Here is a 26,892-nt window from a genome sequence, read left to right as displayed (position 1 = left end):
ATGCAGCATTGCAACACCATGCAAAGGAAATGTTTGGAAAGTGTGTGGGATGTCTATTTTTTTCTGGAAACATCCTAGACCTTCCAGGAGAATTGGCAAATATGCTGAGGACATGATATCCTTATTCTTATTTAATTTTTTTTTCTATTACAGCGTTTACCGTGCAAGAAAAATATTTTTATAACCCCTTCTACCGCTGGCCCGTTTTCACTTTCCTGACCAGGCAATTTTTTTTGCAAATCTGATGTGTCACTTTCTGTAGTAATAATTTTGGAACACTTCTAGTTATCCAAGCTGTTCTGAGACTGTTTTGTGTGACACATTGCACTTAATGGCAGTGGTAAATTTGAGTCGATATGTTTCACTTTTATTTATTAAAATAATCAAAATTTACAAAATAAATTGAAAAATTACCAATTTACAAAATTAGAATTTCTCTGCTTTTAAGGCTACATGCACACGACTGTGTGCCCCCCGTGGCCGTATTGCGGCCCGCATACAGCGAGTCCGCAATACACGGGCACCGGTCGTGTGCATTCCGCATCACGGATCGCGGGCGCATTCACTTGAATGGGTCCGCAATCCAGGAGATGCGGAAGGGAGGCACGGATCGGAACCTCACGGAAGCTTCTATGGAGTGCTTCCGTGATGTTTCTGGCTGTGCCTCCGCACCGCAAAAAAGTAGCACATGCACTACTTTTTTGAGGTGCGGACTGTCGGATGCGGATCACAGACCCTATTAAAGTGAATGGGTCCGCGATCCTCATGCGACTGCCCCACGGTCTGTGCCCGTGCATTGCGGACCACAATTTGCGGTCCGCAGCACCGGCACGGAGCCCTAACGTTCGTGTGCATGTAGCCTTAGGCCTCATGCACACGACAGTGTTTTTTCACTGTCAGTGATTTGGCTTCAGTGGTCCGTGTCCGGTTTTGCTTCAGTTGTGTTTCCTTGTGTCTTCCTTTTTTTTTGTCTGACAGGGGGAAAAAAAGGAAGGTTAATGAAAAGTGGGCCTTAGGCCTCATGCACACGACCGTTGTGTGCATCTGCGTCCGTTCCGTCATTTTTCACAGTTTAGCGGCGGTCCCATTCATTTCTATGGAGCTGTGAAAAAAAAATGATCGTGCTCCGTTTTTTCTCCGCGTTCGTGATCCGTGATTCCAGTCCGTCAAAAAAATATAACCTGTCCTATTCTTGTCAGTGGAAAATGAAGGACGGACCCATTCAAGTCAATGGGTCCGTCAAAAAAAACAGATGCACAACTGGTATGTCATCCGTGTCCACGTCCGTGTCTGTTTTTTTTCTACAAGACCTTGGTGCAAAAAAATTAAACTTTTCATTAACCTTAGTTTTTTCCCCCCTGTCAGACAAAAAAAAAGGAAGACACAAGGAAACACAACTGAAGCAAAATCGGACACGGACCACTGAAGCCAAATCACTGACAGTGAAAAAACACTGTCTTAGGTCTTAGGCCTCATGCACACGACCGTTGTGTGCATCCGTGTCCGTTGTTCCGTTTTCCGTGATTTTCTGCGGACCCATTGACTTTCAATGGGTCCGTTGAAAACTCGGAGAATGCACCGTTGTTCATCCGCGTCCGTGTTTCCTGTCTGTCAAAAAAATAGGACCTGTCCTATTTTTTTGAGGGACAACGGATCGCGGACCCTTTCAAGTCAATGGGTCCGTGAAAAAACAAGGATGCACACAAGATTGTCATCCGCGTCCATGATCCGTGTCCGTAGGCTACTTTCACACAGATGGATCCGCAGATCCGTTTGCATAAAAGCTTGTTCAGAGCTGAGTTTTCACTGAGTGAAAACTCAGATCCGACAGTATATTCTAACACAGAGGCGTTCCCATAGTGATGGGGACGCTTCAAGTTAGAATATACTAAGAACTGTGTACATGACTGCCTCCTGCTGCCTGGCAGCACCCGATCTCTTACAGGGGGCTGTGATCCGCACAATTAACCCCTCAGGTGCCGCACCTGAGGGGTTAATTGTGCATATCATAGCCCCTTGTAAGAGATCAGGTGCTGCCAGGCAGGAGGGGGCAGACCCCCCTCCCTCCCCAGTTTGAAAATTCATTGGTGGCCAGTGCGGGCCCCCCCTCCCCCCCCCCCCTGTATTGCATTCATTGGTGGCCAGTGCGGCCTCCCCTCTCCCCCCCCCTCCTAATTAAAATCCCCCCCATATACTATGACCCCAGATGTGTCCCTATACATATATTATGGCCCCAGTTGTGCCCCCATACATATATTACGGTCCCAGTTGTGCCCCCATACATATACGATGGCCCCAGTTGTGCCCCCATAGATATATTATGGCCCCAGTTGGTGGCAGCGGAGAGTTCCGATCAGAGTCCCAGTTTAATCGCTGGGGCTCCGATCGGTAACTATGGCACCCTGGATGCGCTCCTCCTACTGGTAAGTGACAGGTCTGTGCTATAGGCAATGTGCCGCACAGACCTTTCACTTACCAGTAGGAGGAGCGCCCGGCCGGCCACAGACAGCAAGGTAAGTATAATGCTTCTAAAATTGCTAAGTAACCATGGCAGCCAGGACTGCAGTAGCGTCTTGGTTGCCATGGTTACTGATCGGAGCCCCAGCGATTAAACTGGGACTCCGATCGGAACTCTCCGCTGCCACCAACTGGGGCCATAATATATCTATAGGGGCACAACTGGGGCCATTGTATATGTATGGGGGCACAACTGGGACCGTAATATATGTATGGGGGCACAACTGGGGCCATAATATATGTATAGGGACACATCTGGGGTCATAGTATATGTATGAGGGCACAACTGGGGCCATAATATAAAAATGGGGGCACAACTTGGGCCATAGTATATGGGGGGGATTGTAATTAGGAGGGGGGGGAGAGGGGAGGCCGCACTGGCCACCAATAAATGTAATACAGGGGAGGGAGGGAGGGGGGGCCCGCACTGGCCACCAATGAATTTAAAACTGGGGAGGGAGGGGGGTGCGGCACCTGAGGGGTTAATTGTGCGGATCACAGCCCCCTGTAAGAGATCGGGTGCTGCCAGGCAGCAGGGGGCAGTCATGTACACAGTTCTTAGTATATTCTAACTTGAAGCGTCCCCATCACTATGGGAACGCCTCTGTGTTAGAATATACTGTCAGATCTGAGTTTTCAGATATAACTCAAATCCGATGGTATATTTTAACATAGAGGCGTTCCCATGGTGATAGGGACGCTTCAAGTTAAAATATACCATCGGATTGGAGAAAACTCAGATTCGAAGGTAGAATAGGGACTCTTGACTTTACATTGAAAGTCAACTGGGGACGGATCCGGTTGCAATTGCACCATATTGTGTCAACGTCAAACGGATCTGTCCCCATTGACTTGCATTGTAAGTCAGGACGGATCCGTTTGGCTCCGCACGGCCAGGCGGACACCAAAATGACTTTTTCCTTCATGTCCGTGGATCCTCCAAAAATCAAGGAAGACCCACGGAAGAAAAAACGGACACGGATCACGGAACTACGGAACCCGTTTTTGCGGAGCGCAAAAAAAAAAACGGTCGTGTACATGAGGCCTTAGACTGATAGATGCTTTACATTCCCCCTATGTCTACTTTATGGTGGCATCATTTAGAAAATATCATTTTATTTTTTTAGGAAGACGACTTAGAAGTTTAGATGCAATTTTTTACATTTTTAAGAAAATTTCCAAAATCCACATTGTTAAAGGACCAGTTTGGTTATGAAGTCACTTTTGGGGCTTACATAATACAAACCTCCCAACAACAAGTTATTCAAATGTGGTTTTACAAACTTTGTTAACCCTTTGGGTGTTCCACAATAATTAAAGGGGTTTTCCGGGATTTTGATACTGATGACCTACTGATGACCTATCCTCAGGATAGTTAATATGTGGAGACAGCACCAGCGCCCAATTCTTAATCCTCAGATGCACAGCCACCAGCGGACAGGCTCATCAAAGCTCAATCTGTAAAGAATAAGAAGCAACCTTGCGTCTTTTATTCCAAACCCGTCAATACATAAGAACAGGCAATGTTTTTGGCTTCTTACAAGCCTTTTTCAAGCTATAATACATCAGTGTTATCACGAGTTTAAATATACCTTACAAAAGGGGTTGTGACAAACCTTTCACCAATCAATATTGTTTGCACAGTTGCACTCCCATAACTACCAATCACAATAAGGTGCATAATGTGGATTACAACATCCCCTTTCACCTTGTATCTTTTGTGTGACAACAACATGATATATATATAATGGATCTGAGGGCTGCAAGATGGCTGCATCGATGCTTCCTCTGCGTCTCCCAGGTATACCGGCACATATCTCTTACGTCATATGCATTTCCTCTTAAAAGTATGCAACAGGCTCACTGGCCATGCCTGGGGTATCCCTTGCCCCTTGGGAGATTTCTACAAAATATGTCCCTCTTATAGAGCAAGTAGTCGTGACGCCAGCTGCCGTGAAGCAGCGAGGACTCAGAGTCCCCTTTGTAGATGTATTGGTGGTACCCAGGGGAGGATTGCCAGAGTGGTGCAGCGTGGCCTACAGTCTCTGTAGATGTTATGTACACGTGTCACGGTGTTCCTACCTGGAAATCCTTGGATTCCAGACGTGATGTGGTACGAAGCAGTGCAAAAAGGGGTAGGTGAACTTGGATGATGAATAAGTAGAATAAATGGTGTCCAGACTTTGTAGTAACATCGAACACAGCTTTACTTGGCATAAATGGTAATCCAAATAGTTTCCAAACGATATCTTGGTCATCAGCAGGTATTGGCTTAACCTTGGCAGGCAAATACTTCTCTGCAACAATCTCAGCACTGCTATGCTAGCTGGAGTAAATACAAACTTTCCTCTTCTGCTGGAACCTAGTTTAGCTGTAGTCTGTCTCTTACTTGATCTTTAATCCTAGGAACTTCTTGTCCTGGCTTTGGAGTACCTCAAGCTCTAGCTTCAGCTTGGATGAAGCCCAGGAGGGGACAAGCAGCCATGTAGACTTCAGAGGCAGGGCCTCTGGGGCCTAGCAGAGCAGGCAGTGCTCTGCTAGCCTAAACACAACCTCTCCCTAAGGAGGGTGGACTAGACTCTGGCTCACTGACTAACTAAACTCCTCCCTCTCTAGAGAGGGCTGGAATGTAACTAGGAGGTTCCGCTCCAGGGAAACTAACATTGCCAATGTTGCCACCATCTTCTGGTAGACCAGGCAATTACATGAACATAACCAGTTTCATGAACAAATATGCAGATTATGAGAAGATGATATGAAGTACATTAGGTGATACAAAATTAGCACATAGGAAAAGTAGCAAGGTGCCAGAAAAAAAGTGGTAATGGCACTCTAGGACATTACAAGTATATCATCCACCATAGTACAGCACATGTCCCGTTATGGCTATCTCATATAACCTTATTTATAATCATAAATTATAACATCCAGATTTATCCAAGATCTTGCGATCCACCCTGTGTTTATGTATGTTAGTGAAAACTGAATGTTTGACATTTTTCTTATTTGATGAAAAGCAAAAACTAAAATGTTGCATTAACATAAATATTCAGACCCTTTTTCTCATTACTTAGCTTTGTCGAGTTGGATGGGGATCATTGGTAGACAGCCATTTTCAGGCCTCTCAAGAGATGTTCGATTGGGTTCAAGTCAGGGTTCTGGCAGGGCCACTCACATTCACAGAGTTGTTCTGTCCTGGTTGTATACTTAGGGTCACTGTGTTGTTGGAAGGTGAACATTCAGCCCAGTGTGAGGTCCAGAACACTCTGGATCAGGTTTTCATTCTGAATATTTTTGCTCCATTCAGCTTTCCCTCAACTCTGACCAGTCTCCCAGTCAGAGCCCCTCAAAAACACCCTCACAACATGATGCTGCCACAACCATGCTTTACTGTGGAGATGGTATTGGTCAGTGCCTAATTTCCTCCAAATATGACGCTTAGTTGAGGCCAAAAAGTTCAATTTTGGTTTCATCAGCCAAAGAATCTTTAGGTGCTTTTTTCCCCCAAACTTTCATGTGTCTTTGAGAAGATGATTCTTTATGGACACTCTGCAATAAAGTCCAGATTGGTGTAATACTGTGGTGATGGTTGACCTTCTACTTTTCTCCCATCTGCACAAAGGATCTTTGGAGCTGAGCCAGAGAGATTATTCAGTTCTTGGTCATCTCTCTTACCAAAGCCTTTTTGCCCTGATTACTTAGTTTGGTAGGGTGGACAGCTATAGGAAGTGCCCTGATTGTTCCAAGCTTCTTTGAATCCAGAGGAAAAAAGCTGTCTGGTTTGAGAGCTGCACTTATACAAGCAGACAAACAACGCGAGCATTTGCGTGTTTGATTGCAAGTGTGTGTTTTTATTTTAAGTGTGTGACTTTAGATTACGTGACTTGAGATTCAGGGACTTTAGGAGGGGACTACAGTAAGTTAGATTCTTATCACTGCACCATATTGTATTTTTTCTCTTTTCTTGCATAATCCCCATTTAGTATGTGTTCCATTATTAAAAGCGCAGGTCAGTGCACATCTTGTCTAATATATACAGTCCTGGAAGAGCCGTTTGAGTGTGCATATCTTTGTTAAAAATGTGAGCAAATTGCCAGTTTAGAATCGCACATTGTGTATCTAACCGGGCGAGTTTCAACACTGAGAAGTGTTGACAATATGGAAAAGAGTTAGCTGCTCACTGAGCAAGCACTCTATGGGGTAGATGGGGGGGGGGGGCAGGAGGCTCAGGAAAGTGAGGTAGATAGCTGGATAACAGTTGGAAAGCGGGGTAGAGGGAAGAGTGCCAGGGAGGCTAGCCCTGATCTGACACACCCCAACAAGTTTGCAAGGTTGGCAGATGAGGGGGATGTCAGTTTAGGGAGAGCACTGCTGTAGCCGGACACTTCCTATGCCAGTCAGGGGAATGTCAGCTCCAGTAAGCAGGGGACCAGGAGAGCAGGGCAAGCCAGACCGGTGCTGGTAGTGGGAGACTCAATTATTAGGGGTACAGATAGGGCGATCTGTCACAAAGACTGGGATCGTCGAACGGTGTGTTGTCTTCCTGGCGCTCGAGTTCGACACATCGCGGATCGGGTTGACAGATTACTGGGAGGGGCTGGAGAACATCCAGCAGTCATGGTCCATATCGGAACCAATGACAAAGTTAGAGGTAGGTGGAGCGTCCTTAAAAATGATTTTAGGGATTTAGGTCACAAGATTAGGGCAAGGACCTCAAAGGTAGTGTTTTCCGAAATACTAACTGTACCACGAGCCACACAAGAAAGACAGCAGGAGATTAGGGAGGTTAACAAGTGGCTCAAGAACTGGTGTAGGAAGGAGGGGTTTGGGTTCCTGGAGAACTGGGCCGACTTCTCTGTCGGCTACAGGCTCTATCGTAAGGATGGGCTTCACCTCAATAGGGAAGGGGCAGCTGTGTTGGGGGAGCAGATGGCTAGAAGGTTGGAGGAGTGTTTAAACTAGGGACTTGGGGAGGGTAATTACGTTATAGGATAGTGCAGATAGGACTGGGGGAGGAATGGAAGGAGGGACTAGAACAGTTCAGAAGGAGAGGTGTAGGGTAAAAAAATATACAGGGAGTGCAGAATTATTAGGCAAGTTGTATTTTTGAGGATTAATTTTATTATTGAACAACAACCATGTTCTCAATGAACCCAAAAAACTCATTAATATCAAAGCTGAATATTTTTGGAAGTAGTTTTTAGTTTGTTTTTAGTTTTAGCTATTTTAGGGGGATATCTGTGTGTGCAGGTGACTATTACTGTGCATAATTATTAGGCAACTAAACAAAAAACAAATATATACCCATTTCAATTATTTATTTTTACCAGTGAAACCAATATAACATCTCAACATTCACAAATATACATTTCTGACATTCAAAAACAAAACAAAAACAAATCAGTGACCAATATAGCCACCTTTCTTTGCAAGGACACTCATAAGCCTGCCATCCATGGATTCTGTCAGTGTTTTGATCTGTTCACCATCAACATTGCGTGCAGCAGCAACCACAGCCTCCCAGACACTGTTCAGAGAGGTGTACTGTTTTCCCTCCTTGTAAATCTCACATTTGATGATGGACCACAGGTTCTCAATGGGGTTCAGATCAGGTGAACAAGGAGGCCATGTCATTAGATTTTCTTCTTTTATACCCTTTCTTGCCAGCCACGCTGTGGAGTACTTGGACGCGTGTGATGGAGCATTGTCCTGCATGAAAATCATGTTTTTCTTGAAGGATGCAGACTTCTTCCTGTACCACTGCTTGAAGAAGGTGTCTTCCAGAAACTGGCAGTAGGACTGGGAGTTGAGCTTGACTCCATCCTCAACCCGAAAAGGCCCCACAAGCTCATCTTTGATGATACCAGCCCAAACCAGTACTCCACCTCCACCTTGCTGGCGTCTGAGTCGGACTGGAGCTCTCTGCCCTTTACCAATCCAGCCACGGGCCCATCCATCTGGCCCATCAAGACTCACTCTCATTTCATCAGTCCATAAAACCTTAGAAAAATCAGTCTTGAGATATTTCTTGGCCCAGTCTTGACGTTTCAGCTTGTGTGTCTTGTTCAGTGGTGGTCGTCTTTCAGCCTTTCTTACCTTGGCCATGTCTCTGAGTATTGCACACCTTGTGCTTTTGGGCACTCCAGTGATGTTGCAGCTCTGAAATATGGCCAAACTGGTGGCAAGTGGCATCTTGGCAGCTGCACGCTTGACTTTTCTCAGTTCATGGGCAGTTATTTTGCGCCTTGGTTTTTCCACACGCTTCTTGCGACCCTGTTGACTATTTTGAATGAAACGCTTGATTGTTCGATGATCACGCTTCAGAAGCTTTGCAATTTTAAGAGTGCTGCATCCCTCTGCAAGATATCTCACTATTTTTGACTTTTCTGAGCCTGTCAAGTCCTTCTTTTGACCCATTTTGCCAAAGGAAAGGAAGTTGCCTAATAATTATGCACACCTAATATAGGGTGTTGATGTCATTAGACCACACCCCTTCTCATTACAGAGATGCACATCACCTAATATGCTTAATTGGTAGTAGGCTTTCGAGCCTATACAGCTTGGAGTAAGACAACATGCATAAAGAGGATGATGTGGTCAAAATACTCATTTGCCTAATAATTCTGCACGCAGTGTACATAAATCTCTTAATTGTATGTATACTAATGCCAGAAGCCGGACTAATAAAACTGGTGAACTGGAATTAGTGATGTGTGAGGAGGACTATGACATAGTAGGAATAACTGAGACATGGCTGGATGGCAGTTAATGTACAGGGTTACAGTCTGTTTAGAAAGGATCGCAAAAACTGGAGAGGAGGAGGGGTCTGCCTTTATGTAAAGTCCTGTCTAAAGTCCACAGTCTGGGAAAATATAAGTGAGGGACATGAACCTGTGGAGTCACTGCAGGTAGAAATAAATGGATGCAAAGACCATAATAAAATACTAATAGGACTTTATTATAAACCACCTAATATTCCAGAGTCCACAGAAAATCTGCTACTAAATTAGATAGACGAGGTGGCAGATCATAATGAGGTCGTTATTATGGGGGACTTCAACTACCCAGATATTGTCACGGTAAGTGGGGAAAGGAAGAGCACCAAATAAATAAACTACCACAGTAACACAGACTAGGCCCCAAAGCTAGTGAGGAGGGGGATGGTAACCTCCTAGTTATCCCTGAGCCTCTCCCTGACTGCTGACAGTATAAGCTAATCCTAATGGTGGAAGAACTCATACACCGTAACCTAAGACCTGCTGAAACTGTCACAAACCCTAAATTAGGGAGTTGGGATGAGACTGCCGGGACCTTCCACCGTGAAGGGACCAGCATCTCCCTGAGACCTAGACACAACACACACACAAAGTAGAAATATGAGGACTTAGCTTGAGATGAGTAAGAAGCAGGAGAACCTCTAACAAACAGCTTAGAACTCCAGAAGGAAATAACAACCGCAAGGTCTGCAGTGAGAGGTGGGCTTAAATAGAGCCACTAAACAGAAAATGAGGCAGAACCTGTGGAGAGGTGAGATTCTGCCCACAACAACAGACAGCAAGGAAAAACAGAAAGACCTGTCAGATAGACTCACGTGCTGCAAGTCTATCTAATCTTCTCAGACCTCTCACAGGGCAGGCAGTGACAGTACCCCCCCCCCCTCTACAGGTGACCTCCGGGCACCCAGGACCGACCTTATCCGGGTGTGCCCTGTGAAAGGCCTTCAGAAGGCGACTAGCACTGACATCAGTCGCCGGAACCCACATTCTCTCTTCTGGACCGTAACTCTTCCAATGTACAAGGTACTGAAGGGAACCATGAAGAATACGTGAGTTAATTATTCTGGAGATCTGAAACTCCAGATTACCATCTATCATGACAGGAGGAGGTGGCAAGGGAGATGGTTCAGCGGGTTCCACATAGTTTTTCAACAAAGATTTGTGAAACACATTATGGATCTTCCAAGCCTGCGGAAGTTCAAGACAAAACGCAACTGGATTAATAATGGCAGAGATCTGGTAAGGACCAATAAATCTTGGGCCTAACTTCCAAGAGGGTACCTTCAACTTAATGTTCTTAGTGGACAACCACACCAAATCACCCACACACAGGTCCGGACCAGTCATACGTCTCTTGTCAGCCATACGTTTATATCTTTCGCCCATTTTTTTCAAATTGATTTGAATCTTCCGCCAGATAGATGACAATGAGGAAGAGAATCTCTCCTCTTCAGGTATACCAGAGGACTAAGTCCCAGAAAAAGTACCAAACTGAGGGTGAAACCCATATGCAACAAAAAATGGTGACTTATCACTGGACTCCTGTCTACGGTTATTCAAGGCAAATTCAGCCAAAGACAAAAATGAAGACCACTCTTCCTGATTCTCGGAGACAAAACACCTAAAATAAGTCTCCAGATTCTGGTTAGTGCGCTCAGTTTGTCCGTTCAACTGAGGGTGAAAAGCCGAAGAGAAAGACAACTGAACTCCTAGACGAGTACAGAACGCCCTCTAGAACCTGGAAACAAATTGCTTCTCCCTATCAGACACCACATCAGAGAGAATGCCGTGTAATTTCACAATGTTATCAATAAACACTTGAGCGAGAGTTTTTGCATTGGGCAAACCTGATAAAGGTATAAAGTGCGCCATCTTACTGAAGCGGTCTACCACCACCAAAATCACAGTCTTCCCAGAAGAGCTAGGTAAATCAGTGATGAAGTCCATGGACAAATGCGTCCAAGGACGGGATGGGATGGATAAAGGAAGAAGAGATCCTGAAGGCTGAGTATGAGTCACCTTGGCACGTGCACAGGTCTCACAAGCTGCCACATAGCCCTCCACACTTTTACGTAAACCTGGCCACCAGAATCTCCGAGAAATAAGATCTACTACAGTGGATCTGCTCCCAGGGTGTCCCGCAAGGACAGTATCATGACGCTCCTTGAACACCTTGTGTCGAAGCCCAGAAGGAACAAACAACCTTCCTAGAGGACAGGAATCAGGTGCCTCACCTTGAGCTCCCAACACCTCCTCCTCAAGTTCAGAATAAAGGGCGGATACCAACACCCCATCAGCCAAAATCAGAGCAGGATCCTCCGAATCCCCCCCCCCCCCCAGGAAAGCTATGCGACAAAGCATCCGCTTTGACGTTTTTGGCCCCAGGGCGATAAGTGACCACAAAATTAAATCTAGTAAAAAACAATGACCATCTGGCCCGCCTTGAGTTCAGACGCTTCGCTGATTGCAGGTAAGCCAGATTCTTATGGTCAGTAATTACTGTAATGGGATGAATCGCTCCTTCTAACCAATGGCACCATTCTTCAAAGGCCAATTTAATGGCCAGCAACTCTCTATTACCAACATCATAATTTATTTTGGCAGAAGAGAGTTTTTTAGAAAAAAAAGCACAAGGACGCCATTTGCCAGGAGAGGGACCCTGTGACAACACTGCTCCGACTCCCAATTCTGACGCGTCAGCCTCCACAATGAAAGGTTGAGACACATCGGGTTGCACCAGAATAGGAGCAGAAGCGAAACTTTCCTTTATTGCAGAAAAAGCATGTAATACCTTTAGCGACCAGACTGAGAAATCCACACCTTTCTTAGTCATATCGGTCAAAGGCTTGACAACAGTAGAATAATTCAGGATACATTTTCTGTAGTAATTAGTAAATCCCAAAAACCGCATCAGCGCTTTCTGATTCTCAGGTCGATCCCAGTCTAATACTGCACGGACCTTTTCGGGATCCATACGAAAACCTGAGGAAGAAAGCAAGTAACCCAGGAACTGTAGCTCCTGAACAGCAAACACACATTTTTCCAACTTAGCATACAACTTATTCTCCCGGAGGATCAATAATACTTGTCTTAAATGATCCTGATGAGTCTCCATATCAAGCGAGTAAATTAGTATGTCATCGAGGTAAATAACAACAAACCACCCCACCAAATAATGAAAAATGTCATTGATAAAGTGCTGAAAGACTGCCGGAGCATTAGTCAACCCAAAGGGCATGACCAAGTTCTCGAAGTGGCCCTTAGGGGTATTAAAAGCCGTCTTCCATTTATCCCCTCCCTGATTCTTATCAGATTATAAGCCCCTCTTAAATCCAACTTGGAAAACACCTTGGCTCCAACATTCTGATCGAATAAATCCGGGATCAAGGGAAGGGGATAAGGATCCCGGACAGTGATAAGATTTAGCTCCCGGAAATCTAAAACACGGTCTAAGGGACACATTTTTATTTTTTTTTACAAAAGAGAATTCGGCAGCCACGGGTGACTTAGATGGTCTAATATGTCCTTTTGCCAAACTCTCGGTAATATACTCTCGCATAGCTACTCTTTCGGGTTGAGAAAGATTATATGACCGAGACTTTGGCAATTTAGCTCCAGGAATAAGATTGACCGGACAATCATACTCTCGGTGATGGGGTAACTCCTGATCTCCACCCTTAGAGAATACGTCCAAAAAATCTGAAAAAAACAGAGGTAACACCTTAGTGGATACCACAGAAAGTGGTGCGCCGAGACTGTTGTCCATACAGAAATCACTCCAGTTACTGATCTGTCTTGTTTGCCAATCTATGGTAGGATTATGTCTGATCAACCATGGTAAACCTAGCACTAGAGGAGCAGGCAAACCCTTCAGCACAAAACAAGAAATGGCCTCAACATGAGAATCACCCACCCTCAAATGAATATCCTGCACCATATGAGTCAGACACTTTTGTGAGAGAGGAGTGGAATCAATAGCACACAGATATCTCTTTGTTTAATGCGCTTGTTTTAAAACCATGACTCTGAAAAAATTGATAATCAACAAGGTTAACCCCTGCACCACTGTTAACAAATACTTCCAATTCAATATTTTCGGAGTAAAGCGCCACATGGCAGGTAGGAGAAATCGGGTACTACAGGTAAAAGACAAAAATACCTTCTCTGACTCCCCATTCACGCTACCAAGAGTAAGAGAACTAGATCTATTAGTTAGAACCCCCCCCTTTTTTTTTCTTTTTCACCTTGAGGTTTAATATAAGGACAAACGTTTATAAAATGTCTTTCTTTTTTACAGAAGAAACAAAGTCTTCTCTGAACCCTGAGGTTCCTATTACCAGGGCCTCAAGTGACGAGACCCAAATGCATAGGCTCATTACCAGACACTTTGTTTCCTCATATGATAGTGCATCCCGAGAGAGGGGAACCTTGCATCTCTCTCTCTCAGGCGACATAGCTGCCTCCAAAGAATCAGGGTTTTCATGGAATGCCAGAGGATCTTTTAGTCTCTCAGACAGCCCCTGACAGAACTGACTACGGAGTGCTTGGTCATTCCACTCCGAATCAGTAGCCCATCTCCTAAATTCAGAACAATGTGACTCCGCAGAACGTTCTCCCTGACTCAAGCTATGCAGCTTAGATTTGGCCTGAGAAACCCGGTCTGGGTCATCATAATTAAGGCCCAGGGCTCTGAAAAATTCATCCACCGATCGGAGGGATTGGGAACCGATCGGTAGAGAAAAGGCCAAGGACTGAGCATCACCTTTCAGCAGAGAAATAATCCCCACTTTTTGATTTTCGTCCCGAGAGGAGATCGGACGCTGATGAATATACAATTTACAAGATTCTCTGAAACGAGCAAAATTATCACTTCCCCCAGAAAACCTATCTGGGAAGGCGACCTTAGGTTCAAGGCTGACCTGGTTCCCACTGGCTGAACCAAATGCTTGAGAATCCTGAAACTGTGCAACAGAATGACGGAGGTCAGCTATCTCCAAAGATAATCCCTGCATGCGATCTACTAGTGCAGTGGTGCCCAACCATTTTTTGTCTGAGGGCCGCACTAGACTTGGTATAAATTTCGCGGGCCGGAACCAGGTAGCTTTGCCAGAATGAAATGCAAACGCTGTGAGGGGGCACGTGTGAGCATTACTACTGTAAAGAGGGCACATATCTGGCATAACTACTGTGAGGGGGCACATATCTGGGCATAACTACTGTGAGGGGGCACATATCTGGGTATAACTACTGTGAGGAGGGCACATATCAGGGCATAACTACTGTGAAGAGGGCACATATCGGGGCATAACTACTGTGAGGGGGCACGAGTGAGCATTACTACTGTGAAGAGGGCACATATCTGGCATAACTACTGTGAGGGGGCACATATCTTGGCATAACTACTGTGAGGGGGCACATATCTGGGTATATCTACTGTGAGGAGGGCACATATCAGGGCATAACTACTGTGAAGAGTGCACATATCTGGGCATAACTACTGTGAGGGGGCACATATCTGGGCATAACTACTGTGAGGGGGCATGTGTGAGCATCACGTCTGTGAAGAGGGCACATATCTTGGCATTATTACTGTGAGGGGGCACATATCTGAGCATAACTACTGCGAGGGGGCACATATCTGGGCATAACTACTGTGAGGGGGCACATATCTGGGCATAACTACTGTGAGGGGGCACATATCTGGGCATAACTACTGTGAGGGGGCATGTGTGAGCATTACTACTGTGAAGAGGGCACATATCTTGGCATTATTACTGTAAGGGGGCATGTGATGTATGCATGTGTGTAATGTATGTAGTGCAGTATGTGATGATCACACACTGCACTACATACATTACACACATGTATACATCACATACTGCACTGTCACCTTCTTCTACAGGTCTACCTTGATGTCTGGTATTTAGGCTTCAGTCAGATCCTCCACCGCCATGCTTGCGCCGTGTGCCCGACACCACCAGGAGCTGGCCACTCCTCCTTTCATCTCCCGCCGGCTTCTCCTACAGCAGGGCGCTCTATCGCTCCAGTGCCCGCCCAATCTTACCAACCCCCACATACCTATCGGTCCTCCCACCCCATTCAGAGCTCACACCCAAACACCCCTCCAGGACCTCCCACCCCAACATCCTCACACCCCTCTCTAGATCCCCCGTAAGTGTCATCCACAGATCCCCCCTCAGTATCATCCACAGATCCCCCCCCTCAGTGTCATCCACAGATCCCCCCTCAGTGTCATCCACAGATCCCCCCCCTCAGTGTCATCCACAGATCCCCCCCTCAGTGTCATCCACAGATCCCCCCCTCAGTGTCATCCACAGATCCCCCTCTCAGTGTCATCCACAGATCCCCCTCTCAGTGTCATCCACAGATCCCCCTCTCAGTGTCATCCACAGATCCCCCCTCAGTGTCATCCACAGATCCCCCCCCCTCAGTGTCATCCACAGATCCCCCCCCCCTCAGTGTCATCCACAGATCCCCCCCTCAGTGTCATCCACAGATTCCCCCCCTCAGTGTCATCCACAGATCCCCCCTTCAGTGTCATCCACAGATCCCCCCTTCAGTGTCATCCACAGATCCCCCCCTCAGTGTCATCCACAGATCCCCCCCTCAGTGTAATCCACAGATCCCCCCTCAGTGTCATCCACAGATCCCCCCCCTCAGTGTCATCCACAGATATCCCCCCCCTCAGTGTCATCCACAGATATCCCCCCCCTCAGTGTCATCCACAGATATCCCCCCCCTCAGTGTCATCCACAGATCCCCCCCTCAGTGTCATCCACAGATCCCCCCTTTAGTGGGAAACTAAAACCTGTATATCTCATAAAGGAAACAGGTTCTTGGCAATAACCAAAGACAGTTACCTTTCCCAACTGGTTCAGGGCCCGACTAGAGGGACAGCCATACTGGACTTAGTATTAACCAATAGACCTGACAGAACAGATGTGCAGGTTGGGGGACACCTGGGAAATGGGGACCATAAAGTAATAACCTTCCAATTGTTATTCAAAAGAGTGTTTCTTCAGGGAGGAAGAAAAATACCAAACATCAAAAAATCTAAATTTAGCCAACTAAGAGAGGCCATAGGCCTAACTAACTGGGACAAAGTCGTCAAAAATAAAAATACAACCACGAAAATACAACCTAAAATCTAATTGTGAGAGGTACATACCTTATGGGAATAAAAGGTTAAGGAACAAGAAAAAACAATGTGCATAAATAGAACTGTAAAGAAAGCAATAAATGACAAAAAGAAAGCATTTAAATCACTAAAACAGGAGGGTAGCAAGGAAGCACTGAAAAACTATAAGAAAAAATTTTTATATGTAAAAAAACTAATAAAAGCAGCCAAACTAGAGACCGAGAGATTAATTGCCAAAGAGAGCAAAACTAACCCTAAAATGTTCTTCAATTATATAAATGTTAAAAAGTATAAATCTGAAGGTGTCGGCACTCTACAGAGTAATGAGGGGGGAGTTGCAGAGAACGATGATGAGAAAGCAAAGCTGTTAAATATTTTTTTCTCCACTGTATTCACTGAGGAAAATAAACTGTCAGATGAAATGCAGAATGTGAAAGTAAATTCCCCATTAAAAGTGCCCTGTCTGACCCAGGAAGAAGTACAGCGACGTCTTAAAAAGACTAAAATAGACAAATCGCCAGAACCAGATGGCATACACCCCCGTATCCTAAGAAAATTAAGTAATGTCATAGCCAGACCCTTATTTCTCATATTTAAAGGGAACCTGTCAGCGGCAAAAGCCATCCCAAACCGCCAGCAGTACCTCCAAGTAGCCGGCAGTGAGTTTCTAATGAGGATTTTCTTACTGCATTCAGATGAGGCAGAAGTATGAAAAACTTTATTTTATCCTCCGTCCGTGCTATTTTCCAGTCAGACTTGAAGTCAAGGGGGCAGCGACCTCCTTGCTTCAAGTCAAGGTAACCTTGCCCCCTCACCTGCCCCTTCGCTGTGACTGACCACGCTTATGCCTGACAGCCGGCTGGCTTTGCCGAACAGCCGGCTGTCAGTCACAGGAGAAGGGGCAGGGAAGGGGGCGCGGTTACTTTGACTTGAAGCAAGTAGGCCGCTGCCCCCTTGACTTCAAGCCTGACTGGAAAATAGCGCGGACGGAGGATAAAAGAACATTTTTCATACTTCTACCTCATCTGAATGCAGTAAGAAAATCATCATTAGAAACTCACTGCCGGCTACTTGAAGGTACTGCTGGCGGTTTGGGATGGCTTTTGCCGCTGACAGGTTCCCTTTAAGGACTCTATACTGACAGGGAGTGTTCCACAGGATTGGCACATATGTGTGGTGCCAATATTCGAAAAGGTTCAAAAAACAGAGCCCGGAAACTATAGGCCGGTAAGTTTAACATCTGTCGTGGGTAAACTGTTTGAAGAGACACTATCTTCAAGTACCTCAATGAAAATAAGCAAATAACGCCATATCAGCATGGCTTCATGAGGGTTCAGTCCTGTCAAACTAATTTAATCAGTTTCTATGAGGAGGTAAGTTCTAGACTTCACCGTGGCGAATCAATGGATGTCATATATCTGGACTTCTCCAAAGCATTTTACACTGTACCGTGTACAGCGTGAAAGAAGGTTAATATATAAAATGAGAATGCTTGGACTGGGAGAAAATGTCTATATGTGGGTAAGTAACTGGCTCAGTAATAGAAAACAGAGGGTGGTTATTAACGGTACATACTCAGATTGGGTCACTGTCACTAGTGGAGTACCTCAGGGGTCAGTATTGGGCCCTATTCTCTTCAATATATTTATTAATGATCTTGTAGAAGGCTTGCACAGTAAAATATCAATTTTTGCAGATGACACTAAACTGTGTAAAGTAATTAACACGGAAAAGGACAGTATACTGCTACAGATGGATCTGGATAGATTGGAGGCTCGGGTAGATAAGTGGCAGATGAGGTTTAACACTGACAAATGTAGGGTTATGCATATAGGAAGGAATAATGCAAGTCACCCGTACATACTAAATGGTAAAACACTGGGTAACACTGACATGGAAAAGGAACTAGGAATTTTTGTGAACAGCGAACTAAGCTGTAGAAACCAGTGTCAGGCAGCAGCTGCCAAGGCCAATAAGATAATGGTTTGCATCAAAAAGGGGCATAGATTCCAGTGATGAGAACATAGTCCTACCACTTTACAAATCACTAGTCAGACCACACATGGAGTACTGTGTACAGTTCTGTGCTCCTGTAAACAAGGCAGACATAGCAGAGCTGGAGAGGGTTCAGAGGAGGGCAACTAAAGTTATAACTAGAATGGGGGGACTACAGTACCCTGAAAGATTATCAAAATTAGGGTTATTCACTTTAGAAAAAGGAGGACTGAGAGGAGATCTAATAACTATGTATAAATATATCAGGGGTCAGTACAGAGAGCTCTCCCATCATTTATTTATTCCCAGGACTGTGACTGTGACAAGGGGACATCCTCTGCATCTGGAGTAAAGAAGGTTTGTACACAAACATAGAAGATGATTCTTTACGGTAAGAGCAGTGAGACTTTGGAACTCTCTGCCTGAGGATGTGGTGATGGTGAGTTCACTAAAAGAGTTTAGGAGGGGCCTGTATTTCTGGAGTGTACTTATATATTACAGGCTATAGATACTAGAGAGGGGTCGTTGATCCAGGGAGTTATTCTGATTGCCTGATTGGAGTCGGGAAGGATTTTTTTCCCCTTAAAGAGGACCTTTCACCAGAATAAAGTATCTAAACTGACTATACAGACGTGTAGAGCAGCGCCCAGGGATCCCCCTGCACTTACTGTTATCCCCAGGCGCTGCTCCGTTCTCCGGTTATAGCCTCCGGTATATTCATAGTTAGGCTCCACCCAGTGGAAACTATGAATATACCGGAGGCTATAACCGGAGAACGGAGCGGCGCCTGGGGATAACAGTAAGTGCAGGGGGATCCCTGGGCGCCGCTCTACACGTCTGTATAGTCAGTTTAGATACTTTATTCTGGTGAAAGGTCTTCTTTAAGTGGGGAAAATTTGCTTGATCCTCACAGGTTTTTTTTTGCCTTCCTCTGGATCAACTTGCAGGATAACAGGCTGAACTGGATGGACAGATGTCTTTTTTTCGGCCTTATAAACTATGTTACTATGTTACTAATTTAAGAAGTTCGGAGGTCACTGTGCTTATGGGAACTTTCAGTGCAGGAGAAATGTATTCTCTTCTCTTTAGGCTACATGCACACGACCGTATTTTTTTTGCGGATCCATTGTAACAATGCATAAAACGGACAAGAATAGGACATGTTCTATTTTTTTGCGGTGCTACAGAACGGACATACTGATGCGGACAGCACGCGGTGTGCATTTTTTGCGGAGCCATTGAAATGAATGGGTCCGCATCCTATCCGCAAAAAAAAAACATAATGGACACGGAAGCAAACAACGTTCGTGTGCATGTAGCCGTAGGCTAGGTCTACACAACGACATGTGTCGTGTGACAATAAGTCGTGCGACACATAGGGCACAACTACACTGCAACATGTGTCGCGCAACAATTTTTATAATGGTAGTCTATGGTGTTGCACTGCGACATGCGATATACTGCGACAGTCGCAGAAAAATCCATCTTGATTGGGTTTTTTGCGACTGTCGTGTCACAGTCGCAGCATGTTGCATGTCGCAGTGCGACACCATAAGCTACCGTTATAAAAATTGACGCGCGACAAATGTCGTCATGTAGACCTAGCCTTACTCTTCTACAGATCTGTGCCTCCACAAGATCTTGTCTCTGGGCATTACCAGAAGTTCTTTCCTCCTCATGCCTTGTTTTTTGCTCTGATATGCATTGTCAGCTGTGAGACTCTATATAGACAGGCATGTATCTTTCCAAATCATGTCCAATCAACTGAATTTACCACAGGTGGAGTCCAATCAAGGTGTAGAAACATCTCAATGATGATCAAGAGAAATAGGAGAGCCCCCAAGCTAAATTTCAAGTGTCATAGCATAGGGCCTGAATACTTATGTCCATACTAAATTTTAGTTTTTCCTTTTTTTAATAAATTTGTAAATATTTCTAAAACTCCGTTTTCACTTTCTCATTAAGGAGGTTAAGCGCAGGTTGACAGGGGAAACTTGATTTTTAATTTTAGCAAAAGGCCGCAACATACTAAAATGTGAAAAAAAAATGAAAGGGACTTGAGGCTTTCCAGATGCACTGTAGATACAGCCACAGTGATATTTTATTGAATTATAAGCAAGACTTTATTTCTGGTCTCTTTATTTAGGTGGTCTGGATTATCTGGTTTTGAATCATATTAGAGGTGGGTCATTTGAATCGTTTAAAGGTGACATGGATGCTGTGCTGAGTTCCAACTATATCAATTTTCTCAGTTACATCCAACTGACGTCTACAGCACTGAAGGCGCTACTGGATTCCCAAGGGAGCATCGTTGTTATGTCCTCTCTGAGCGGTAATATTAATGGTTGTACAGTATTATTTTTTTAGGCATTTGTATGCTTTATTAAAATGATTATTGTTAGGGCACGTGTAGATTAACCCCTTAAGGACACAGCCTTTTTACACCTTAGGACCAGGCCATTTTTTGAAAATCTGACCAGAGTCCCTTTAAGTGCTGATAACTTTAAAACGCTTTGACGTATCCAGGCCGTTCTGAGATTGTTTTTTCGTCACATATTGTACTTCATGACACTGGTAAAATGAAGTCAAAAAAATAATTTTTTTTGCACCAAAAAATACCTAATTTAACAAAAATTTGGAAAAATTAGCAAATTTCAAAGTTTCAGTTTCTCCACTTCTGTAATACATAGTAATACCCCCAAAAATTGTGATGACTTTACATTCCCCATATGTCTACTTCATGTTTGAATAGTTTTGGGAATGATATTTTATTTTTTGGGGATGTTATAAGGCTTAGAAGTTTAGAAGCAAATCTTGAAATTTTTCCGAAATTTACAAAAACTCAATTTTTAGGGACCAGTTCAGGTCTCAAGTCACTTTGCGAGGCTTACATAATAGAAACCACCCAAAAATGACCCCATCTAAGAAACTACACCCCTCAAGGTATTCAAAACTGATTTTGCATACGTTGTTAACCCTTTAGGTGTTGCACAAGAGTTATTGGCAAATGGGGAGGAAATTTGAGAATTTCATTTTTTTGTCAAATTTTTCATTTTAACCCATTTTTTTCACTAACAAAGCAAGGGTTAACAGCCAAACAAGACTGTATCTTTATTGCCCTGACTCTGCCGTTTACAGAAACACTCAATATGTGGCCGTAAACTACTGTACGGCCACACAGCGGGGCGTAGAGTGAAAGGTGCGCCGTTTGGTTTTTGGAAGGCTGATTTTTATGGACTGGTTTATTTACACCATGTCCCATTTGAAGCCCCCCTGATGCACCCCTAGAGGAGAAACTCCCTAAAAGTGACCCCATCTAAGAAACTACACCCCTCAAGGTATTAAAAACTGATTTTACATACGTCGTTAACCCTTTAGGTGTTGCACAAGAGTTATTGGCAAATGGCGATGAAATTTGAGAATTTCATTTTTTTGCCTAATTTTCCATTTTAACCCATTTTTTCCACTAACAAAGCAAGGGTTAACAGCCAAACAAGACTGTATCTTTATTGCCCTGACTCTGCCGTTTACAGAAACACCCCATATGTGGCCGTAAACTACTGTACGGCCACTCAGCGGGGCGTAGAGGGAAAGGTGCGCCGTTTGGTTTTTGGAGGGCTGATTTTGCTGGACTGTTTTTTTGACACCATGTCCCATTTGAAGCCCCCCTGATGCACCCCTAGATTATAAACTCCATAAAAGTGACCCCATCTAAGAAACTACACCCCTCAAGGTATTCAAAACTGATTTTACAAACTTTGTTAACCCTTTAGGTGTTGCACAAGATTTAATGGAAAATAGAGATACAATTTCTAAATTTCACTTTTTTGGCAGATTTTCCATTTTAATATTTTTTTTCCAGTTACAAAGCAAGGGTTAACAGCCAAACAAAATTCATTATTTATGGCCCTGATTCTGTAGTTTACATAAACACCCCATATGTGGTCGTAAACAGCTTATCTTAAGTAGGGTCTCATTTTTTGCGGGATGAGATGACGGTTTGATTGGCATCTATTTTGAGGTGCATATGACTTTTCGATTGCTTGCTATTACACTTTCTGTGACGTAAGTTGACAAAAAATGGCTTTTTTTACACCGTTTTTATTTTTATTTTTTTACGGTGGTCACCTGAGAGGTTAGGTCATGTGATATTTTTATAGAGCTGGTCGATACGGACACGGCGATACCTAATATGTATACTTTTTTTTTATTTATGTAAGTTTTACACAATGATTTCATTTTTGAAAAAAAAAAATCATGTTTTAGTGTTTCCATAGTCTAAGAGCCATAGTTTTTTTAGTTTTTGGGTGATTATCTTGGGTAGGGTATGATTTTTGCGGGATGAGATGACGGTTTGATTGTTACAATTTTGGCGTACATGCGACTTTTTTGATCACTTTTATTACCTTTTTTGGGAAGTAAGGTGGGCAAAATTTCAATTTCATCATAGTTTTTTATTTTTATGGCGTTCACCGTTCGGGTAAAGTAACATGACCGTTTTATAGATCAGGTCGTTACGGACGCGGCGATACCAAACATGTGTAGGGAATTTTATTTTTTTCATTTTTAATCAGTGATAAATGTGTTTTTTGATTTTTACTTTTTTTTCACTTTTATTCACTTTTTTTTTGACCCAGACCCACTTGGTTCTTGAAGATCCAGTGGGTCTGATGTCTGTATAATACAGTACAGTACAATATATATTGTACTGTACTGTATTTTACACTTTGTCTGAACAGATCTATGCCTTTTAGCACAGATCTGTTCAGCACCATGGACAGCAGGACGCCTGAGACGGCGTCCTGTTGCCATGGGAACCTTCCCCGTCTGCTCAGAACTGCGCAGACGGGGAAGGGTAAGGAGGGGATCTGTCGGGGGGCTGTCTGGGGGCTCTCTCCCTCCCCATCGGGGGGCTGCAAAGGCACAGCAGCCCCCCGATGGGAGAGGGAGGGAGCTCCCTGCGCTGTTAACCTTTTCCATACAGCGGTCCGTACGGACCGCTGTATGCAAAGGGTTAAACGGCTGACATCGCATCGCAGATGTCAGCCGTTTATACCAGGGTGCCAGCAATGTGCTGGCACCCTGGTATACCCACTAGAAGCCAACGATTATACAAGGGGAGGCCGGCGGGGGATCGCGATCCCGCCTGCCGCACCGCCCGCCTCCCGCACCGCCCCCACCGCCCGCAACCCTCCCCCTGCACCTCCCGCCACCATAAAATCATTTGGGGGTGCAGGGGGGGGGTGAATAAAACGTTATTTTAGGCAAATAAAGTTTCTGATCCCCGCGGTCAGGGACCGCGGGGATCAGAAAATGCAGAAATCGCAGCAAACCGCAGGTCTGAATTGACCTGCGGTTTGCCGCGATCGCCGACATAGGGGGGTCACGGGACCCCCCCGCGCATTTAGCCTAGGTGCCTGCTCAATGATTTGAGCAGGCACCGGGTTCCAATCACAGCCGGCCGGGCGGCAGTGATCGGAACAACACATGACGTACCGGTACGTCATGTGTCCTTAAGTACCAGGACATCATGACGTACCGGTACGTCATGTGTCCTTAAGAGGTTAATTCAACAGTCTAAACTATTAAATAGGTAGAATTCATTGTGAATCTGCACCAAGTCAAGGTGCGCTAGTCAGGGGTGCATGTAACGCAGGGTGCGCTGGTCAGGGGTGCATGTATCGCGAGGGGTGCATTTAATGCAGGGGGCGCTGGTCAGGGGTGCATGTAACGCAGGGGGCTATGGTCAGGGGTGCATCGCAAATAGAAAAGGTACTTACAGTTCTGATGTGCTCTGCAGGCCCTGCTAGGCTGAAATACATACACAAAAAGGGGGGTAGGGGTCAGCAGATCCCAATGCGCAGGTGCACGTCGCTAGTGTGGCTGCAAATATACATTTGACAAACACATAGGGCAACAGCACTCTACAAACCAAAAGTAGAGTACAAAAGTATATTACATTGTAAATGCTATGCTAATAAGATGCTTAGCAAATACATTTTGTACAAAATCATTTGAGCCTGTCTGCCGCACGCCAAGGCGACCTCTATAAGACGGGTCCTAACACTAAAGCTCACCTGTTGGGTGCCATAATAGCGACCATGAAATCCAGGAAGTACAGCAATTTACTTGGGCCCCCTGGATCCTGCCTTCCAACACCCTAGTATGCAATCACGCCCTCCACCACAACACACACACACACACAAAATCCACACACCTCGTAGAGTAGTAAACTTTAATAATGAGTGCCACTAGAGGTGTTCCTTGGCAGTAATGTAAATATTGCTTTTTTTTTCTGAAAAGGCAGTGTTTACATTAAAAAGCTTGCAGAGACATGCTATAGACACCAGTCCAGAACTTCTACATTTAGCTGTTGTGGTTCTGGTGACTATAGTGTCCCTTAATATAGAGGAAAAAAAAGAATCCGCACAAAAGTATCAAATAAAATGGCTGTATCATTATTCAAAAAATTAAAAAAGCACAACTTCTGACACAAATATATAGTATTTTGCAGATTACTTTTTTTATATATATTTTTTACAACCCTACATACAGGGTAATACAGCGCCACATACCTCTTACATCCAGTGACGTCTCTTTGATGTAGATGTTCTCGTTCCCCATCTTCTCCTTTCGGACCAGACCACCATTTTTCAGCCATTTCTCGTCTCTGCCGTTGACAAACAAAATCTTAGTTTACTACTTTTCCATCATCCTCCCATCTTCTGGACAAATCATCATACCACCCCCAATACTGTGCCGTTGTGCTCCCCAATACTATACTGCAGAAACAGATAAACCCCCTGATAATAGTAGTACCATGCAGATAGTGTCCTTTAATAATTATTGGCACACAGTGCCCTAAAATAACTGCGCCCAGCAAATAGTGCCCCTGACAATAATAGTGTAAACATAACGTTCCCCAAAAATAATTGTGGTAAGCTGATACTGTGCCAAGGTGCCCCCACAGTAATAGTGCTCCCAAAAGTCCCACCAATAGGAATAATTCTCTGCTAGAGCACACATGGTAGTAATAGTGCACCTACAATGCCCCCAACATGTCCCCTCTGTGCCCCAGAAGTAATAATGCTCCCATAGTGCCCATACTAGTAATCATGTTCCCATAGACCCCCAGTAGTAATAAAGCCCATCATAATGCCCCCCAGTAGTAATAATTCTCCTTATAATGTGCCAGTGCAAATAATACCCCCTTTTAATGCCCCCAGTTGAGCTAATGTCCCCATAGTGCCCCCATAATGTGCCAGTATAAAATATCCCTATATAGTGCCCCCCGTAAATGCCCCATAGTGCTCCTCTCCCCCTTTCTTCCTAGGGCCCCCCATAATGTACCAGTATAAAATGCCCCATATATAGTGCCCCAGTAGATGCCCTCATTGTCCCCCATAATTTGCAAGTATAAAATACCACTTCTTAGTGCCCCCCATAGATGAGCCCATAGTACTCCTCTCTCCCCTTCCCCATAGTACCCACCATAATGTGCCCCAGTATAAAATACCCCTATACAGAGCCCTCATATAAAATACCCCTTCTTTGTGGCCTCAGTAGAAGCCCCCATAATGTTCCTCTCCCCCTTCCCCCATATAAAAAATACCCCTTCTTTGTGGCCTCAGTAGATGGCCCCCATAGTGCCCCCAATAATGTGCCAGTAAGAAGTTCCCCCATAAATGCCACTATAGTGCCACCCAATAATGTGCCAGCAAGAAGTGCCCCATAATGTGCCAGTAAGATGTGCCCCCATAGATGCCCCCCAATAATGTGCCAGTAAGTGCCCCATAGATGCCCCCATAGTGCCACCCAATAATGTTCCAGTAAAAAGTGCCACCAATAATGTGCCAGTAAGAAGTGCCCCCATAGATGTCCCCCCCACATTGCCCCCAATAATGTGCCAGTAAGATGTGCCCCCATAGATGCACCCCAATCATGTGCCAGTAACAAGTGCCCCCATAGATGCCACCCAATCATGTGCCAGTAACAAGTGCCCCCATAGATGTCCCCCAATCATGTGCCAGTAACAATTCCCCCCATAGATGCCCACCAATCATGTACCAGTAACAAGTACCCCCATAGATGCCCCCCAATCATGTGCCAGTAACAAGTACCCCCATAGATGCCCCCCAATCATGTGCTAATAACAAGTGCCCCCATAGATGCCCCCAATCATGTGCCAGTAACAAGTGCCCCCATAGATGCCCCCCAACCTTGTGCCAGTAACAAGTGCCCCCATAGATGTCCCCCAATCATGTGCCGGTAACAAGTGCCCCCATAGATGCCCCCCAATCTTGTGCCAATAACAAGTGCCCCCATAGCTGCCCCCAAATCATGTGCCAGTAACAAGTGCCCCATAGATGCCCACAATCATGTGCCAGTTACAAGTGCCCCATAGATGCCCCCAATTATGTGCCAGTAACAGGTGCCCCCATAGAT

The 26,892-nt window shown here is 44.8% G+C and overlaps 1 protein-coding gene across 1 annotated transcript in view; it reads left to right on the top strand.

The window, feature by feature from the left end:
* Positions 1-26,892, top strand: part of LOC120991433 (hydroxysteroid 11-beta-dehydrogenase 1-like protein A) — a 60,416-nt gene that overhangs the window by 30,158 nt on the left and 3,366 nt on the right. The window contains exon 5 of the mRNA XM_040420251.1: positions 20,594-20,779. Within this exon, the coding sequence (XP_040276185.1) occupies positions 20,594-20,779 (186 nt within the window). The remainder of the gene's footprint in view (positions 1-20,593; positions 20,780-26,892) is intronic.

Source organism: Bufo bufo, chromosome 2, assembly GCF_905171765.1.
Source record: "Bufo bufo chromosome 2, aBufBuf1.1, whole genome shotgun sequence".
Taxonomy (NCBI): Eukaryota; Metazoa; Chordata; class Amphibia; order Anura; family Bufonidae; genus Bufo; species Bufo bufo.
This window is presented reverse-complemented; position numbering and strand designations above follow the sequence as displayed.